The 17,371-nt window shown below is 42.7% G+C and overlaps 1 protein-coding gene across 3 annotated transcripts in view; it reads right to left on the minus strand.

Moving 5' to 3' along the window:
* Positions 1–17,371, minus strand: part of PKHD1 (PKHD1 ciliary IPT domain containing fibrocystin/polyductin) — a 267,993-nt gene that overhangs the window by 229,840 nt on the left and 20,782 nt on the right. For all 3 annotated transcript variants that reach the window (XM_064650787.1, XM_064650789.1, XM_064650788.1), the window contains 12 exons: positions 16,692–16,967; positions 16,015–16,104; positions 15,305–15,398; positions 14,681–14,823; positions 13,760–13,887; positions 12,525–12,694; positions 11,862–12,000; positions 9,353–9,507; positions 7,530–7,714; positions 6,449–6,571; positions 4,790–4,895; positions 3,021–3,299 (listed from right to left, as the gene is read on the minus strand). In XM_064650787.1, the coding sequence (XP_064506857.1) occupies positions 3,021–3,299; positions 4,790–4,895; positions 6,449–6,571; positions 7,530–7,714; positions 9,353–9,507; positions 11,862–12,000; positions 12,525–12,694; positions 13,760–13,887; positions 14,681–14,823; positions 15,305–15,398; positions 16,015–16,104; positions 16,692–16,967 (1,888 nt within the window). The remainder of the gene's footprint in view (positions 1–3,020; positions 3,300–4,789; positions 4,896–6,448; positions 6,572–7,529; positions 7,715–9,352; positions 9,508–11,861; positions 12,001–12,524; positions 12,695–13,759; positions 13,888–14,680; positions 14,824–15,304; positions 15,399–16,014; positions 16,105–16,691; positions 16,968–17,371) is intronic.

Below are 17,371 nucleotides of genomic sequence, written 5' to 3' on the forward strand. Positions count from 1 at the left end.
GTCCAAAAAGCCTGTGGCCTGAGTCTAGGAAACTTAGGTTAGAAAGGGGACTTGGCAGAACTTGAGACTTAGAGCTGTGAGGAAAGTCACGGAGGGCTTGATTCCGTGAAGTACTAAAGCAAACTCAGCTCTCCCTCGTGCCAGAGCTGAGCCTCTTCTATCACATGCGGGATCATGCCCCACACAAGCCAGACTTGTGCTTGATCTTTTTTCAACATCCTATTTCACTGTAAATAGTAGAGGCACCCCTTTGCTTTTCCGAGCAATCAGAAGATTCAGGGATACTTCAAAGAGAAACAGGAAAGGGAGCATGAGCAGACATTAATGAAAATTCTAATATGGACTTTGTTCTTTTACATGGTTCAGAGACAAATTTAAAAATAAAAGGAATTTTGCCTGAAACTTACAGCTGTTTGCTCTAGTCCTCAACTCTGGAGAGTTTTAGAACTGTGGCTGGACAGATTTCTTAGACAGGAATTTTATTAATGCAGTGCTTATTTGTATTTATTAGCATGGCTATGTTGCAAACCAAGTGAGTTTTTATGATTCTTTTCATATGTGATGTAAACAATCTTCTACACTAAAATAATTGTGTATTGATGGCAAAGTCCCTTGTACACTTTCCCCAAAGTATCTTTTCCTGTTAATTCTTTAAACCACCAGAGAATTATAGAAGTTTAATCTTCTAGATTTTCTCTGGCTGGCAGCAAAACCAGGCAAACATCAGCAATTGGATACGTTAACAGTAAGCTCCTGCTATCCACTGGAACATGAGAGTATCTTTAGAAAGGCGTTCCATGCTTTTAGTATTAGGTCATGGGGATCTCCCAGCATGGCATTACTGACACCAGGGATATTTTGACACGAGGGAGCTGATGCAGCAAAGTACAAGCTGCTTCTTGCCTTCCCATTCTGTAACATGAAATTTGCAGAGTCAGAAAGAGCAAGAAGTGAAAACTGAAGCCACTTGTCTAATGAGAGACTTGTCAGATAAGGAGCTTCAGATTTAGAGTGCAAAATCCACGTGTGTTCTGTAAAGACTGATGCTCTTGTTTTGATATCTACATTATATCCATATGCAGTGAAATACTGCCTATGTGCACTTTATGATGAGATTGAAGAGAAGTATTTTAAATGGAAGAAATTAAAAACACAGATGGAAGCTGTAATTCTTTCCAATTATAAACATTCCAGGCACATGTAATGTAAGATGACATTATACTTGCTTTCTTTTTAATGAGTGACAGATCACTGTAATTGGGAGAAGAACTGGATTACCAGCAAAAGAAATGGGAAGCAAGGCCAAAGCACTAAAGTTTGCCATTTCTGGAATTATTTTAGAGTTTTTTGGAGATGCTTGATTTCTGTGGTCTTGGGTTTTCTATGAATCAAAAGTGAGTCTTAACCTTAGTGTGCTATGTGACCCTCTCATTAGGGGAAAAAATGTAATAAGAGGGTTATAATAGCTTCCTTCCCATGCCACCCTCAAAAAAAACAAAGAAAAGAAAGAGGTGGACATAACTTGTAGTTTAGGAACACTAGTTTATTCCAAGCCCATCCCATGGTTCATCCATGGAGAGGTTTACAGACCATCATTCCCTTTCTCTGCCTGCTCCAAGGTGGCCAAGCATGGTTCAGTTCCCCAAGCCATGTGGCTTCCTGCTGTACCTAGGCCAGCATTCCTGCTCTCAGGGGTGTTTGTTACCATAATCACAAATCATCACAATTATGAAATGCCAAGATTTCCAGAAAAAAAAAAAAATCTGGGTAATCTTTACTGTCAGAGTAGATGTTGTTTGTAGAGACATTCCTTAATTCTTGAAAAGAAGTGATAAGCTGAGACAGCCTTTACTGCACAGCCCAGGTGTGGCAAGAGTGTTTTCCACATTTCTCACTGAGCTGAGGAGACCCTTCCCTCTCCCAAAAAAGGTGAAAGGTTGGTTATTTGCAGCCTTTGTTATGGCTTAGATGCAGTTGTCTGGGCACCTTGCTTGAACTTCCATCTGTCTCACATACAGGGCACATGAGAGAGTTGTATGGTCCCTTGTCCCCAGAGTCCTGTGGAAAATCTTTCCATCTCTTGTCTTCAAGTATGGACTATATCACCCTTTATTTCCTTTTCTGTTTCAAGGACAGGAGAGGTAAGGGGAATGGAAGGAGACTCAGTTTAGCTTGAGCTTCTCTAGGTTTCTCAGTTTTGTATCTAAACACAGATGTGTTTTCCATTTTATTATTTTATTTCCAGTGTATGAATTCGCTCCAATGGAACTGGGATGAACTAAAGTACAGCCATTTCACTGTTATAGAATTAAGGGATCATTTAGGTTGGAAAATACCTCTTAAGATCTAATCCAACCATTAACTCAGTTAACTGTTAACTGCTGTTAACTCAGCACTGCCAAGCTCACCACTTAACCATGTCCCTAAGTTACACATCTACATGTCTTCCAAATCCCTCCAGGGATGGTGACTCCATCACTGCCCTGGGCAGGCTGTTACAATTGTTGACAATCCTTTCAGTGCAGAAATTTTTCCTAATACTTGATCTGATTAGGCCAGATTAATTCAAATACTGCAAAGCTACAGGTGTGGCAGGATGAATAGGAAACACTAACACACACCTGATTTGCTGGAATGAATATATGTGCACTTGAAATTACAATTCCCAAACAAAACTAGTTGGGAAACTGGTTGCCTTCACAAAAAACAAAGGGAAGTCTGTCACTCTTTAAGTAACTTTCCCCACACAGTGTGTACAGCCATAATATGTCTTTTTCATCACAGAATATGCTGACTTGGTTGGAACCCACAAGGTTCATCGAGTCTAAATCTTAGCCCTGCACAGGACCATCCCCAAGAGTCACACCATGTGCCTGAGAGTATCATCCAAAAGCTTCTTGTGCTCTGGCAGGCTTGGTGAAGACCTTGGCAGTGAAAATACAGAAGAACCAAACACGTCATGGAAAAGAAGTGGCAGAAAGCAGATGGTCCCTCAGAGCTGCTCTGGCGTTCAAACCTACCAATCTCTGAAGTCGTAGGAGGTTCGATGGCGACCAGCTTTGGCTCCACTCTCAGGAAGATCCCTTCTCCTGTGCTGCCATTGAGTGCAAATCCATAGGGCCTCACCAGTAGTGCCAGCTGATAGATTCCCACTGGCAGCCTCTCCACCTGGCAAACCACTTCGGTTTCATTCAACATCGTGACGTGGCAGGTCGTGCTGTTCACCTCCACCTGCAGTGCTGGTTTCTCCTCAGTGAAGCCATCTCCCCTGACAACCACTGTGGCCAGGGGCCCATCATCTGAAGGGACATAATCAACAAGAAGAGTCATGAATTTTGGTGTAGCAATGCCCTGGATTTACTTTCAATCAACAGTTAAAAGTTTTTTACCAGCTTCATCAGGACATCCTAAAAACTGCATCGCTGGTGTTGTCTCATTGCCCACATAATGCCAATTCCTGCCTGTCCCTGTCCAGCTATTACATTTTTTCCTTAAATATTTGCTAAAAATTACTTGAGCCAAGAGCTACTTTTGCTTTAAGCATCACATCTGCCACCGTTTGTCTCCCCTTCATGTCTTTACCATAGAATTGCAGAACAATTAAGGTTGTAAAAGACATCTCAGGTCATTGAGTCCAGCTGTTAATTCAGCACCTCTGAGTTCACCATCTGAACACTTCCAGGCAGGGTGCCTCCACCACTCCCCTCGGCAGGCTGTTCCAGTGCTTGATCAACCTTTCAATGAAGACATTTTTCCTGATATACAATCTAAACCTCTTCTAATGCAACTTGAGATCATCTCCTCTTATCCTATTGCTTATTAATTAGAAGAAGTGACCGACCCACGCCTGGCTTCAACCTCCTGTCAGGGAGTTGCAGAGAGCCATAGGTCTCCCCTGACCCTTCTTTTCTCCAGGTTGAACACCCCTGGATCCCTGACCTCCTCCTCATCAGACTTGTTCTCCAGATCCTTCCCCAGCTCCATTGCCCTACTCTGGTGATATGGTTTGAAGCTGGCTCCCTGCCAAGTCTCCAAACCTTACCACAAGAAGTCACCACCCCCACCCCCCCAACCTCAGGGAGAAGAGGGAGAAAAAAAAACAATCAAGAAAACCTGAAACGAGAGAGAGACAGCTAAAGTTATATATATATATATATTTACACTTATGTTACAGTTATATACAATTGAAATATATATACAATTTCACAAGGGAACGGGAAGGGAAAAGGAACAAAACCAAAATAAAATATATATATATCCTGACTAGTAGCCCAATATCTAGCAACTAAAAGAGTTAGTAAAGAAATATCTCACTGCTCTCCTTGGGACAACCGAGAGTCACTCTGGAACGATCGCCGGCAACCTCCGCCTCCCAAGGTCGGCGAAGCCTGACCAGGCCTCACTCCCCAACACGGCAGACTCAACAGCAGGGAACCTGCACCTCCAAACTGCCGGAAGGAAAGAGAGCGAAGGCCTTCCCTCCTTTCTTCTTATAGCCTGGTTTACGTAAAAATCGTAGGGAATACTGGGTAAATCTGGACCCTTCCTTGGTTACAAACTGGTCACTAAGGAAGGCCTAGCCCAAACTACCACATCTGGGCACACTTGTACACACTTAACATGTCTGGAAATGGAGCTGATCAGAAGCAACCCGTTAAAAGTGCAGTTTTCATAAAAGCAGAAATTTCCAAAAGAATACACAGGCACATGAAACCATTATCTGGCAGATTTTTTTCACAGAACAATGGGGTTTTTTTTGCCATTTTGGTCAGACACACAGCCCCGTTACCTGATAAATACTCTACATCACTGACTGTGGGTGTCAATTCCTGACTGAACTGGAAAGAGCATGAGCCAGAACAGTTTGAAAGGACATCATTCACCACCACCACCACCTGGAGACAGAGAAGAGAGTTACCTTAAACCTGTGAAGGAAACAGAGGTGTTTTCTAGAGCCACAACTACCTGGTAGATGCTGGTAACCACACTGGGCTGCCAAGAGCACTCAGCCGAGCACAGTCAGACAGCTGCAGCCTCATTAGAAATGTAATTGCAAAGCTTATTAGGGCTCATCCAAGGCAAAGCAGATCACAGCTTTGGACACTGTATCATCAGCCTTTCTTGATGTCTGCAGGATTTTCTCTCCCATGTTTCTGGGACCTCACAACTCCTGTTTTTCTAGTCATCCATTGAAGACCTGGCTTGCCTTTCCCCAGTTTTTCCCACTTTGCCTTAGGATCAAGTTTGTTATGTTTAAAGCATCCTGTAAGACTAATTAAAATTAATCCAACAATGTGGACATGCAGCCCTCAATTTTATTTATTTTTTGCCCCTGAAAAGCTGGACTGTGATCTTGATTACCTAAAAGAGACATCAAGAGATATCTCTCCTGAGACCTTGATATCTCAGAAGAGTCAACTAGGAAAGTATAGGGCATAGAAGAGCCCCTCTTTATCTCTTCCAGGTATTAAGGGTGTGCCAGGAGAGTACACCAATGCCTACAAAAAGCAAAAGCAGACTGTCTCAAAGAAATGCAAGGAGCACAGAGTGCTCTGCTTGAATAGGGACACAATTAGAGGGACATTTTTATGGTTGTGCTAGCAGCAATACAGAATAAAGTTTCAAAAATTACAAGGATATCTGTTTGCTGCTGCTGGTCTTGTTTCACTTGGGCTATTTGAGGGTATGTCTGCAGCACAGATGGAAAAGATATCAAAGGTGGCTGAGTCACTGGATGAAGAGGGATCCTCATGTCTGGGAAACAGGCTCACCAAAAAAGCAGGATGATCTGGCCCCAAATGCTGCACTTTGGACTTCAAGCACATTCAGCATCACCCTGTTGTCACTACAGTGCCTGTCAGCCTTTGCTGGAAGCAGAGCCAGCAATACCCACTGCTCTGCAACATCTGAGAGCAGACCTGGGAACACATTTGTCCATCCAGCAGGCCAGAATGGCTACTCACTCAGCCAGGAAGCCCTCCTTACTCTCTTCTCACACTTGAAGACCTGAGATCCACAGATGCTGAGGGACTTGCCTAACTCACAGGTCAGTACCACAGCCACCAGCTCATTTGTTTTGTCCATCAGTGTAACAGCAGAAATGCTGCAGATGAATAGTGACATTCCCAGTTTGGTGGGCAGCACCATAGGACCCACCAAGGGTGGGAGTCCAGAGATTGTCTTCCCTTGGTCACTGCCTCAAAATAAACAAATTATCTTTCACGGTGGTGAAAGATCACCCATGTCACCATTCTCCCCATCTGCAATTGCTCCTGGAGGAAAGTCCGGTTCCACATACCAGGCAGCAGAATATGAGCAGTTTATGGCACAGAACGTCAGATTTCTGAAAGGATTTAGTGGCAGAACAAGGGACCCAGACACCTGTGAGACTCCTGGATCTACACAACCCAGGTGAATAAGTAGGAAGTGTGACAGCACATCAACTCACCTGTGTTTTGTTATTGGGGGTAGCAAGCATGTCCCCAAATATGGGTCCAATAAACACACCCCCATCATAAACCACACGAGTAGAAACAGCTGCCTTCAGACCAGTGAGGGTTTTGGCAGAGACCTGGCAAAGAACAAGGAATTTAAGTTTCTCATCCTTTTCTGTCTTGTAATTTTCAGTTAAAATAGAATTTTTATAAAGTGGCAAATAACTCCTAGAAACTTCTTCTCAAGCTTTGTCCATGAATCAAATCTCCAGGTCTAAATCTTCATTGCACAAGACTTCGCTTCTCTCTGTTTCCACCTTTGCCTTGCAGACAAAGAGACTGCAAATTGAGGAGCCAGATTTGCAAATAAACTTCTAATACTTAATAATATCATTTGGAATTAGACATGGAAAGAGCTTCTTAAAGATGTGCCTGTACTATAGCTCAATATGTAACTCAAACCTTTTTCATCTTCCAGGCCAATGTCTTGAGCATGGGAACTCATTGATTTGTTGAAAATAATTTGACACTTTTAGAAACTCAATATATAAAGAAACAGTTTTTTCTTTTGGAGGAGGAAGCAGCTCAGTCTGAGTCCTTATTCAAAAAAGCTCTTCTACTTGAAGCAAAACTAACATGACAAATCTTGGGATGAGAGAATGTAAACTGAACCTTCACCTGAGACTTATAAGAACCAAATATGAACCCATATAGAATAGTTCTCAGAAAAAGACCTTGGCCAATAAATGATGCCGCAAATCTGTGATGAGCTCCAGTTACTGTACCGAAACATTAATGTTTCAGTAATAGATTTCATTTCAGAATAGCAGACCCTTTATCATGCAGAACTGCAACAAAGCCTGGAAATTACACCCTTTCCTCCTTGTTTTGAAGTACAGACTCTGAAGATGCCATTTCTTTCTCTGCAACTGTTTTTTTAATCATCTAATCTGGAATTTGCTCTTCCAAATGGGAAGATTGCCTAAGTTCCCACAGGTGTCTTCATGAAAACAACCACTGGGTGAGTGAATCATCCAAGACCAAAGAACATTGAACAGGGTTCAAAGTGGGGGTTAGTAAAAGAAACTACTGTACACGGAGAACATTGGGCAAGTCCCCAGTTGTTTTTTTCCAAGTCAGAGTCCAGACTTTTTCATAGCACGAGTTCAAGTCCTTGGTCACGATGAAGTCACTGGTGTTGAAGTAGGGAGCTGTGGAGTTGTCTACATTGTCCTGCAAAAGCTTGCGGAGGTGGTGGGAGGAGATTTGCACTGAAACGTCTGCAAGAGACATCAGAAAGCAGTGAATACCATCATCCCTGGGAGAGCACACCTGTCTGCTCCTAGAAAAGAAAGGTGTTTAATTTTTGATGCAAGGCTGTTGCGGTTCAAACCTCTGCAACTGCCAAAAAAGCAGCAGAAACTTATTGAACCCTAAATGCCAAAAGATCATAGAATTATAGAATTGAAACATAGGTTTGGGTTGGAAAGGACCTTAAAGGCCATCTAATCCAACCCCCCTGCAATGAATCCTAGACCAGGTTGCTCAAAGCCCCATCCAACCTGGCCTTGAATGTTTCCAGGGACGAGGCATCCACCACCTCTCTGGTAACCTGTGCCAGGGCCTCACCACGCTCATCATAAAAAATTTCTTCTTTATATCTAGTCTGAAGATCTAGAAAACTATAGAAGCCTCTCCAGTTGCGGGCATCAGAAATTTTAGTACTTTTACATAACATGGACGCATGAAATTTAAGTGTATAAGTAATTTTCTTTCAAAATAAAAAGGTCAGAAACCTTCTATATGAAATGGGTGTGGAGAGAGTCAGCCTGTCAACTCTACATCCTAAGAGTCCAATCCTAAATAAATGCTAATGATGTTTTATCTCTTTTGACATAAATCCCCATAGCCATTCAAAGCTGCAGCTACAATAAATCTCTCTAAACCAATTAATGAGAAAGAGGGGAAAGCACAAGACTTAGAGCAAGAGGCATGGAGTACATTTTTAAAAGATTATGTTCAAAGCAGGACACTTCTGAGACAGTCTTCAGTTAAAAAAGGAAAATCTTAAGTAACATCTTCAATTAAAGGAGGAAAATCTTAAGTAACAACACGGAGGAAAGAGTTATTTCATAAATATTCTAAGGTTGCATTTTCCTCTTTTGTTATTTGACTTTATAACTGAGTCACCAGTTCCTCAGTCAAGAACTTTATCATTGGCCTTGCTCAGATTAATCTGCTCCCTTTCATTTTAAACCTCTGATTGTTTAAATCAAACACAAGGGAACCTGGCACATCTAAAGGGTGACTAGTTCAGGTCAAGCACAAAACTTGTACAAAAACTTTTGTGTTATCTGCAAGCCAGTTACTGATCCTGAAAATCCTGGGAAAAAAGAAATTACCTGGTAACTTGCACAGTTTTTGTCATACATGACCACCAGAAGTACACATGCTGGAGAAATAGCAGCATAATGAAACCTTAGGGTGCAAACTTTGGGATCTGATCCAAAGTTCTTTAACATTAAGGCAGATATTTCATATTGGCTGTATGCATTTTGGAAGAAACTCATCTAGGAATACTGTCCTGTCTATAATCTTAAACCCCTGTCTTGAAAGACATCAAAGATCTGGCAAATTTCATGAGAAGTTTAACCTGCCAGTCTGTGTTCTGAGTGTGTCCAAGGTTCAATATTGTCTTTTCATAGAATCACAGAATGGTTTGGGTTGAAAGGGACCTTAAAGATCATCTTGTTCCAACCCCACTGAGGGACACCTTCCACTATCCCAGGTTGCTCCAAACCCTGTCCAACCTGGCCTTGAACACTTCCAGAGTTGGGGCAGCCACAGCTTCTCTGGCAGCTACTTCTTCACTTGGCTTCCTGCTAAGGAAATCCAGATGTACCTGCATCTTCTCTTACCTGGTATCACTGTGTTGGCCAAGTAGATGTGGAAGGTCCCTCCAAGAGGTGGGGATGACTCCTGCAGTCTCTGGATGGTGAGGCTGACTCTCACATCCTCCGTGGAGACATAGAGGTATCCATACTCCTTAGAGCCCTCCCCAAGCATTGCACCTCTGTGGGACAGAGAGGGTTCACGTGAAGGTGTCAGCAGTTGAGACCCCCACTCCTGTCACCCCCGTGTCACCCAATAGCCAAGGGACCCCTATGGGAACAACACTCCTGAAGGGTCTAAGGGGAACGTATCCGGACCTCAAACAAAATTGGATATTCCCAACTCATATATACATTATGTAGGCAATGCACAGGACAGAAAATTGTGGAAAGTGACCTTTTTAAACTATGATAGAAGAAATTTATACGCCATCAAACACAAGCAAGTCCTACCCCAGCAGTGTTTCTAAAGGACCAGCTCAGTGCAGCCAAGGCAGCATCTACAAAATCAAAGCTTTCCTACTTCAGTAGTAGGAATATCCTAATATCCTACTGCAATATCCTCGAGTCCATCAAAATCTTAACTCCCCTGAATTACAGTGATATTTCATATCGTAGAATTGTAGAATCATTTAAGGTTGGAAAATACCCCCAAGACCATCTAGTCTAATTGTTAACCCAGCATTGCCAGGCCCAGGAGTAAACCGTGCCCCCGAACACCATATCTATGTTAGAGTAATTCAAGTCCACCCAAGGTCCAACTTCTAAAACTTAAAATACTTTCTCCTTCGGCACGAAATTTCTCCTTTTTCAGAGGAGAAGGAGGCTCTCTGTGGTACAACGATGCCACCATGTGGCTCAGTGTCTGGATGACAACCGGCTTTTGCAGAGCAAATTTTGAGAATACAATCACTGAGCATTTTCTACAGTTGGTACATCAGATTTTAGCTAATATTCCTGCTCCAACAGGAATAGGAGTCGCATTAGAATAAATCACAGCCCACATTCAGTGAAAAGAAAGACCCAGGTTTGTTTTGAAGATGTCCAAAGACAGTGCTCAGCCCACCTGCTTTTAAAGCATGAGCTGATTCCCGTTCTCAGTATTCCTGGCTTCAGCAGTCTCTACTTCTCTGCTTAGTCTGTTATCTTCCTCAGTGAGATGGAAAATCCCACTAGTGCCAAACACCTTTTTTTTTCCCTGGTGAGAGGTAATGTGACCAATCCATCTCTTAATCCTCTTTTTATAAACTGAACAGGTTGAGCTTCTTAAATTTTTTTCTCCATTTTCTGCAGCTCCATAATGATGTTCACAGTATTTTTTTACAAGTTTTTCTAAATTTATTTTAAAAGTGTGGTCATCAGTGTTGTATGCAGCATTCTAATGTCAGTCTTCTTAAATATTTCCCCTCTTTCTGTTAGTTATACCTCTGGTGACACAAATCAAACATCACAAACATCCCCCTGTGTTCTTACCCTTGCCTTTATTGTTGTTGGTTAATGTCAGAATTCTACGTTTGACACAGGCAATTAAATGTGATTTTGAAGGAGAGACTCTCACATACCAAATTCTTCTGTGATGTGCTACCTAAGCTAACTTCTACAAAATAGCTGGGCCTGAACTGGGGTTTAACTGTTACACCAAACAACTTTTTAGACTTGGTCTTTGCAGCTCTTATATTGGGAACCCTGAGGCATAAACTGGATTGTGTTTTCCTTTGTGCTGACTCTGCCTATATCTCTGAAATCCAAAAAGTGAATTCACCAAAGCCTTGGATTTCATCAGGAAATGCAAGAACTTGGCTGCTCTGGGAGCCAGACCTTACTGTTTTCAGAACTTAGCCACCTCTTAACAAAAATCTAGCTCTCTTTGGAGCGCTTAAAATCAATGACACATTGCTTTGAATTTGCTTGGAAGAAAACAGACCACAAGGTAAGAAACCAAATTAATTGACAGCTGGCTGAGGTTCATCTCCTTCTGAGAGGAAGTTTCCTGTGGATCACTGGGCAAGTCAGTTTGAGTGAAGAAGCTGAGCCAAGGTAACAGCTGGCTCCTGCACAGGACAGGCTGCATAATTCCAGCTTCTCCCTTGCCTGGCTCCCTTCCCATCAGGTCCTTGTTGACTCAGCTGGATACAATCCAACTTTACAGGACCTATTTTCTGCCAGTACAGTTCTTTAATGTTTCACTGTCTGATTTAGTTTGCCTATAGCTCTAATTCCTCTTTCATTGCTCAGAGGAATGAAACCATCAATAAACAAGGACACACAAGGTGGGCTTTCATTGCCTGATGTCATTAAAGGTGTTTGGGAGCGTGTCTTTCTGATCTTCATCCACTCTTCCAGAAGGGCTTAGGTCTCCTTCTAGTCGTACACCATACCTTGGTGACCCATGTACATCTTACACCACAGGTCAACTGAAACATCTCAAGAACCTCTTTTTCAGAGGCTGAATCCAGATGACAACCAGTTCCAGATATGCTGGGGGAAGTGCCAGAAGTTTTTGAGGGTATCGAGATGATCTACTCACTGTCCCTACCTTGGAGAGAGAAGGGGCAGACTTGGACCACAGCCAGACACCAGCCAGGACACATTGTAAGTTGGAGGAGACCCCACCACAGATACTGATTCAATTATCCTCCCACCTGGCCGAGGGGGTTTGGGATCTCCCTGAGAAACTGGAAGAAGAGCACAAACATTCATTAGAGCAAGGAGAGCAGCTGTGACTCTTCCCAGGTTATTGTCATTTCATAGCTGGGATCACACCTTCTTGGGGTTTTTTTGTTTTGTTTTGTTGAGTTACATTTCATAGAATTACAGAATCATTTAGGCCTGGAAAAGCCCCCTAAGATCACTGTCCAACTGTTTCCCCAGCACTGCCAAGCCCACCACTAAGCCATGTCCCCAAGTGCCACATCTACATGTCTTTTAAATTCCTCCAGGGATGGGGACTCTGCCACTGTCCCAGGCAGCCTGTGCCATTTGTAAAACACATTTTCAAATAAACCAAGAATATTGATATTTGGCAATTCCTTCTTGACTGCTGTCACAAAAGAAAAAAAAGTTTAATATATAAGAAAACAAAATTATTTTTGTGCCTGTTGTGAAATCTCTCTTTGAAAAAGCTTCATCCAGCTTTATCATTATGTGTTTTAATGGAATATTCCGGGGAGGGGGAAAAAAGAGAAATAGATTCCTTTACCAGTCACAGTTCTGTCAGCAATGATGACTTCATCAAGGTAAAATGACCCAGATGTTTCCTTTTGAAAGTCTATCTGATGCACAAACACGGGGGAATTGGAAGGGAGGTCCTGGACAAGCATGGAGAGATTCACACACCTCTTCCAGAGGTTAGTGCAGGTAAATGTCCACCTGGAAGACACCAAGGTTGTGGCAATAACTGAATGTGAGGTCATTGTGAAGCTTCCAGGTAACAGCAGGTACTACTGTTGTTACCACTGTTATTTTCTCATACAGAAGTCACTTACTGAGTATCTTCTGATCACTCTTTACATGTCTCTGATGAGTTCCCCATAGTGAGAAACAAGGTTTTAAACTGCAGAATCAGCAAATGGTTTGGGCTGGAAGGAGCCTTAAAGACCATCTCATTCCAACTCTCTGCCATAGGCAGGGACACCTTCCACTAGACCAGGTTGCTCCACGCCCCATCCAACTTGGCCTTGAACATTTCCAGGAATGGAGTATCCACAGCTTCTCTGTTCCAGTGCCTCACCACCCTCACAGGTCTCTGCTTATGGGTCCTTTTTTGCATCACAAGAATAGAATGTGGGAATGACTGTCTGCCCTATTTTTGGCAAAATACTGTGATAGCATCAGTGACCTCGATGGGGGTCAATCCAGAATTGGCACCCTTGAGAATATCAGACCATTGCTTAGGGCTCCCAGTTCTCTCCATCAAGTTCTTCTGACACTCCTGGTTTTTTTAAGTGTGTCTGCCCCAAACTTTGCATCTACTACCAAATGTTTTCTACCCATGGAATAAAGAAAATCAATGACTACACCAATTTCCAAAACATCGTGTACCAGTGACCTCATGAGGTTCCTGACAGGGAAAAAACCACAATCAATTCATCTCCCTGTTTCATTGCAGAAAATCCACTGTCTGAGGTTAAAGAAACTGGAAAGCTATTGTCCTCAGAAATTTTTCTGGTGTGTTTACCACAAACAGAGCAAACTCTTCATCTGTGCATTACTGAGGTGAGATACTGCATGTGACAAGGAACATGGAACTTCACTCAGTAAATCCTCAGAAAGTACAGAGTCACATTCCAGGGGTGCCTCTGCAGGTAAGAGCACATGTCAGCTTACCCCCGCTAACAATTTGATCCTGTACAGATGAGAACTTCCCTCCATTTTCCCACTGCGACTCCTTACTATGGAAAGTGTAATCTCTGGAAACCACAACTGTCTGGATACCTTTTAGAGTCAGTGTGATTGAAATCCCATAGGCAGGTGAAGTTCTTCACTGAACATGATGAGACATTAGTGTAGGACACAGAGATAAGAAGGATGTTACTCATATGGCCTTTGTGAGCAAAACACACCTGCAAAAATGAGGGAATAAAATTTTCACAAATCAACCCACAGGTAATTTATACATAATTTATATATGTGATGTACGTAGAAGATAGTATATTCTGTTTCAAACACAGTTTAACATTAGGGTGTTCAGTCTGGAGCAGAAAAGACTGCAGGGAGACCTTAGAATCCCTTCCAGTGCCTAAAGAGTCTCCAAGAAAGCTGGAGAGGGCCTTCAGACAAGAGTTTGGAGTGACAGGACAAAGGGGAATGGCTTCAAACTGAAAGAGTATAGACTTAGATTGGATATTAGGAAGAATTTCTTCTCTGTGAGGGCTCTGGCACAGATTGCTCAAAGAAGCCATCGGTGTCCCATCCCTGGAGTGTTCAGGGCCAAGCTATTTGCCTTCCCCCAGGTGGCAAAGAAAGGGCAACAGAGTTGAAACCAAGTCCTTATTCATATTAAAAGTAGAAGATGAGTAGAAAAGTGAGGGATAATGGGCCCCAGTAACAAGGGTTTTTTCCTTTTGTTAAGAAGTGGTCCCCCCTACTTCTCCCATCTTTCCCCAGCATCATCCCATTTTTTCCTTTCCCTCATCAAGAGTTGCATCCCCAGGAGCAGAGAGCAGCCACATGTGTTAAACAATATGAACATCTCAGGGATCTCAGATCACCCACTCTGTCCACCAGCACAGTCCAAAGACATGAGTCTTTGTAGATTTGGTGGGATTCTAAGCAGGCCACATGATTTTAAGTTGCTGATTGGGCTCTGAGTATTCAGTCCCCAGTGCAACCTACTCATTAAGAGCAGCCACTTACATGTGTATATTCAGTAAGGTCATATCTTGGTAGTGTGGACGGGGAGGTTTTCACCAGCTGGCTTGGTCTGTGAACACTGAACCTCCCACAGAAAGGCTCCATTCCACTGACAATGTGTCCTGTGGTGATGATGTTCTTCATATCTGACAGATAAAAGAAGCAAGAGGAGAGGGGATGTTTGGAAGTGATTCAGAAGACACCAGTGCAGTCAAGAGATTCATGGAAATACAGAAAGTCGATGTCCAAAAATTGGCAAACAGTCCTACTCTAAGTATTCTCCTGTCAGAATTCCAGAAGGGTTTGGACAACACTCTCAGGCACATGATGTGATTCTTGGGGTTGTCCTGTGCAGGGCCAGGAGTTGGACTTAATGATCCTTGTTGGTTCCTTCCAACTCAGGGCTTTTGTGACTGTGATTGTTATATTGATCATGTTTTTAATGCTAGTTCCATAAACTCACCCATGAGAATACATACAAATATATAGCTGAGAAATAAAAATATATATACTTATACCCCTTAAAAGTGTAAATTTATTCTCACTCAAAATTTCAAGTACATTTATTTCATAAAGGAAATCAGCTCTCACAGTAAATACTGCTTGATTGACATAAAAGATCACTACCTCCTTTCTCAAAACCATTGTGGAAAAGGATTTTAGCAGAAGCTGGTTCAGTCTCACATCCTATTGAAAGGAGTTCCTCTATTGCTCTTTGCACCTTAAAAAGAAATTAAGAAAGTGAAAAGCAGTCACAGTCCAATGATTTCTGGATCATGTCATCAGAGAGCCTCAACACACACGTCATCTCTCCATTTTTCATTAACAAGGGACCGGTGGCACGGCAGCTCTGAACGAGCAGGCAGCCAAATATTAAGAAAATAAAAATATAAAAGAATAAAATTCAGCTCAAAAGAGTGTAAACTCCCATGTCTGGTACCTTTCAGGTGTGTTAGGCATCTACAGCCTAATGGCTATCATGAAACTATCACCCAGGGTTGTTATAGCACTGACCAACTGACCGCATCAAGAGACAATGGGAGATCCTGTCTGAAGCCAAAGCCATACTCTACACACCTGACTTTAGAGGAGAAGTCCAAGAGTCTGGTTCAAGGGAATTCCAAGGTATCTGGATGATGTGATATGCTTAGAATACACCTGGGACTCAAACCCCCCAAAGAATCTCACCGTGAGACATTCTCAGTAACAAAAATCACCCCTACATCATGTAAAATTATCTCAGCTTCGGAGCCAAACACTTAAATGCTGTCAAGTACCAGATGTCCATTGGTTCCTCCCCAGCAGAGGATCAAATATGTGTGTTTAATGGCACCTACCTGGTGAGCTGTAGCATTTGTGGGGATCATTTTGTGCAATGTGTTGTTCCAGGAGATACTGAAACACCCTGTACCAGACACCGTCAACATCTGGCAAGCAAAGAGGCAAACAAATAAATGAAAAGAGACACAAACTTCATGAGACACGTTTCAAACCTGGTTTCTTCTACTGAGGAGGATTACATGGCACATATTTTGCATTTTTAAGCATATGTAAAACAAGAATTCCTTCCAAGAGACACTTCAGCTACTCTGAAACTGTTCTTGTCCTCCATGGTCTCTACTGACACAAACCTAAATTCTAAACCTAAATTCTTAAATTATCAGGATCACAAGGGGTACATGACCTGTGCAGACACAATGACAGCCACAAACAGTCCCTAAAGCTCGTGAGTTGCAGCTGTGGGGTTTAACCACCAGGAAACTCTTCCCTCATTGCTGAGGGTTTACATACACCCACCAATGTGTAAAGAAATGTACACCAATGTGTGTAAAAACCCTGAACAATTGCAGTTCATGATGCTCCTCTCATCAGCTGTCTCAGAAGGTTAAAAACAAGGTGGGAACACACTTTCACATCGAGTATCAGCACAGACTTTACACTTAGGATTTGTTGCTATCCAGGTCATTTGGCTCAGGGCTAGTCCAGCTCCCAGGGTCAAGAAAGCAGCACTGACCTGCACTTCTGGAAGATGTAAAGCACGAGCCCGGATTTCATGTCTCTCAATGTAGTAGCTGTCCACCACATGGGGATTCAGCCACGTATTATGTATCTGGACTCCAACTCTCATCCCGTTGCTGGGTGTCTTGCCATGATGTAGTGCTTCCAGGTAGTACCTCGAACCAGCAGTCAGCTCAAATTTCTGGGATTTTGGCTGCCAAAGTTCACTCCAATTCTTCACCCAGTTCTCAGACCACTCTGAATTGCCAGCAGGGAGAGAAGCAATTCTCACCTGTGTGCAGAACAACCAAATCAGAGTCACAGAATGGTTTGGGTTGGAAGGGACCTAAAAGATCATCTCGTTCCAACCCCCTGCCATGGGCAGGGACACCTTCCAGTAGACCAGGTTGCTCCAATGTCACCAACTGATTTAATGGCTCCAAACTGAAAGAGACTAGATTTATATTGGATATTAGGAAGACATTCTTGCCTGTGAGGGTGGTGAGGCCCTGGTACAGATTGCCCAGAGAAGCTGTGGCTGCCCCATCCCTGGAATTTTTCAAGACCAGGTTGGATGAGGCTCTAGTCTACTGGAAGTTGTCTCTGCCCATGACAGGGAGTTGGAACAAGATAATCTTTAAGGTCCCTTCCAACCCAAATCATTCTAGGTTTCTATGTAATATGCTACCATTAGTA

Source organism: Pseudopipra pipra, chromosome 3 (genome assembly GCF_036250125.1).
Source record: "Pseudopipra pipra isolate bDixPip1 chromosome 3, bDixPip1.hap1, whole genome shotgun sequence".
NCBI classification, from domain to species: Eukaryota; Metazoa; Chordata; class Aves; order Passeriformes; family Pipridae; genus Pseudopipra; species Pseudopipra pipra.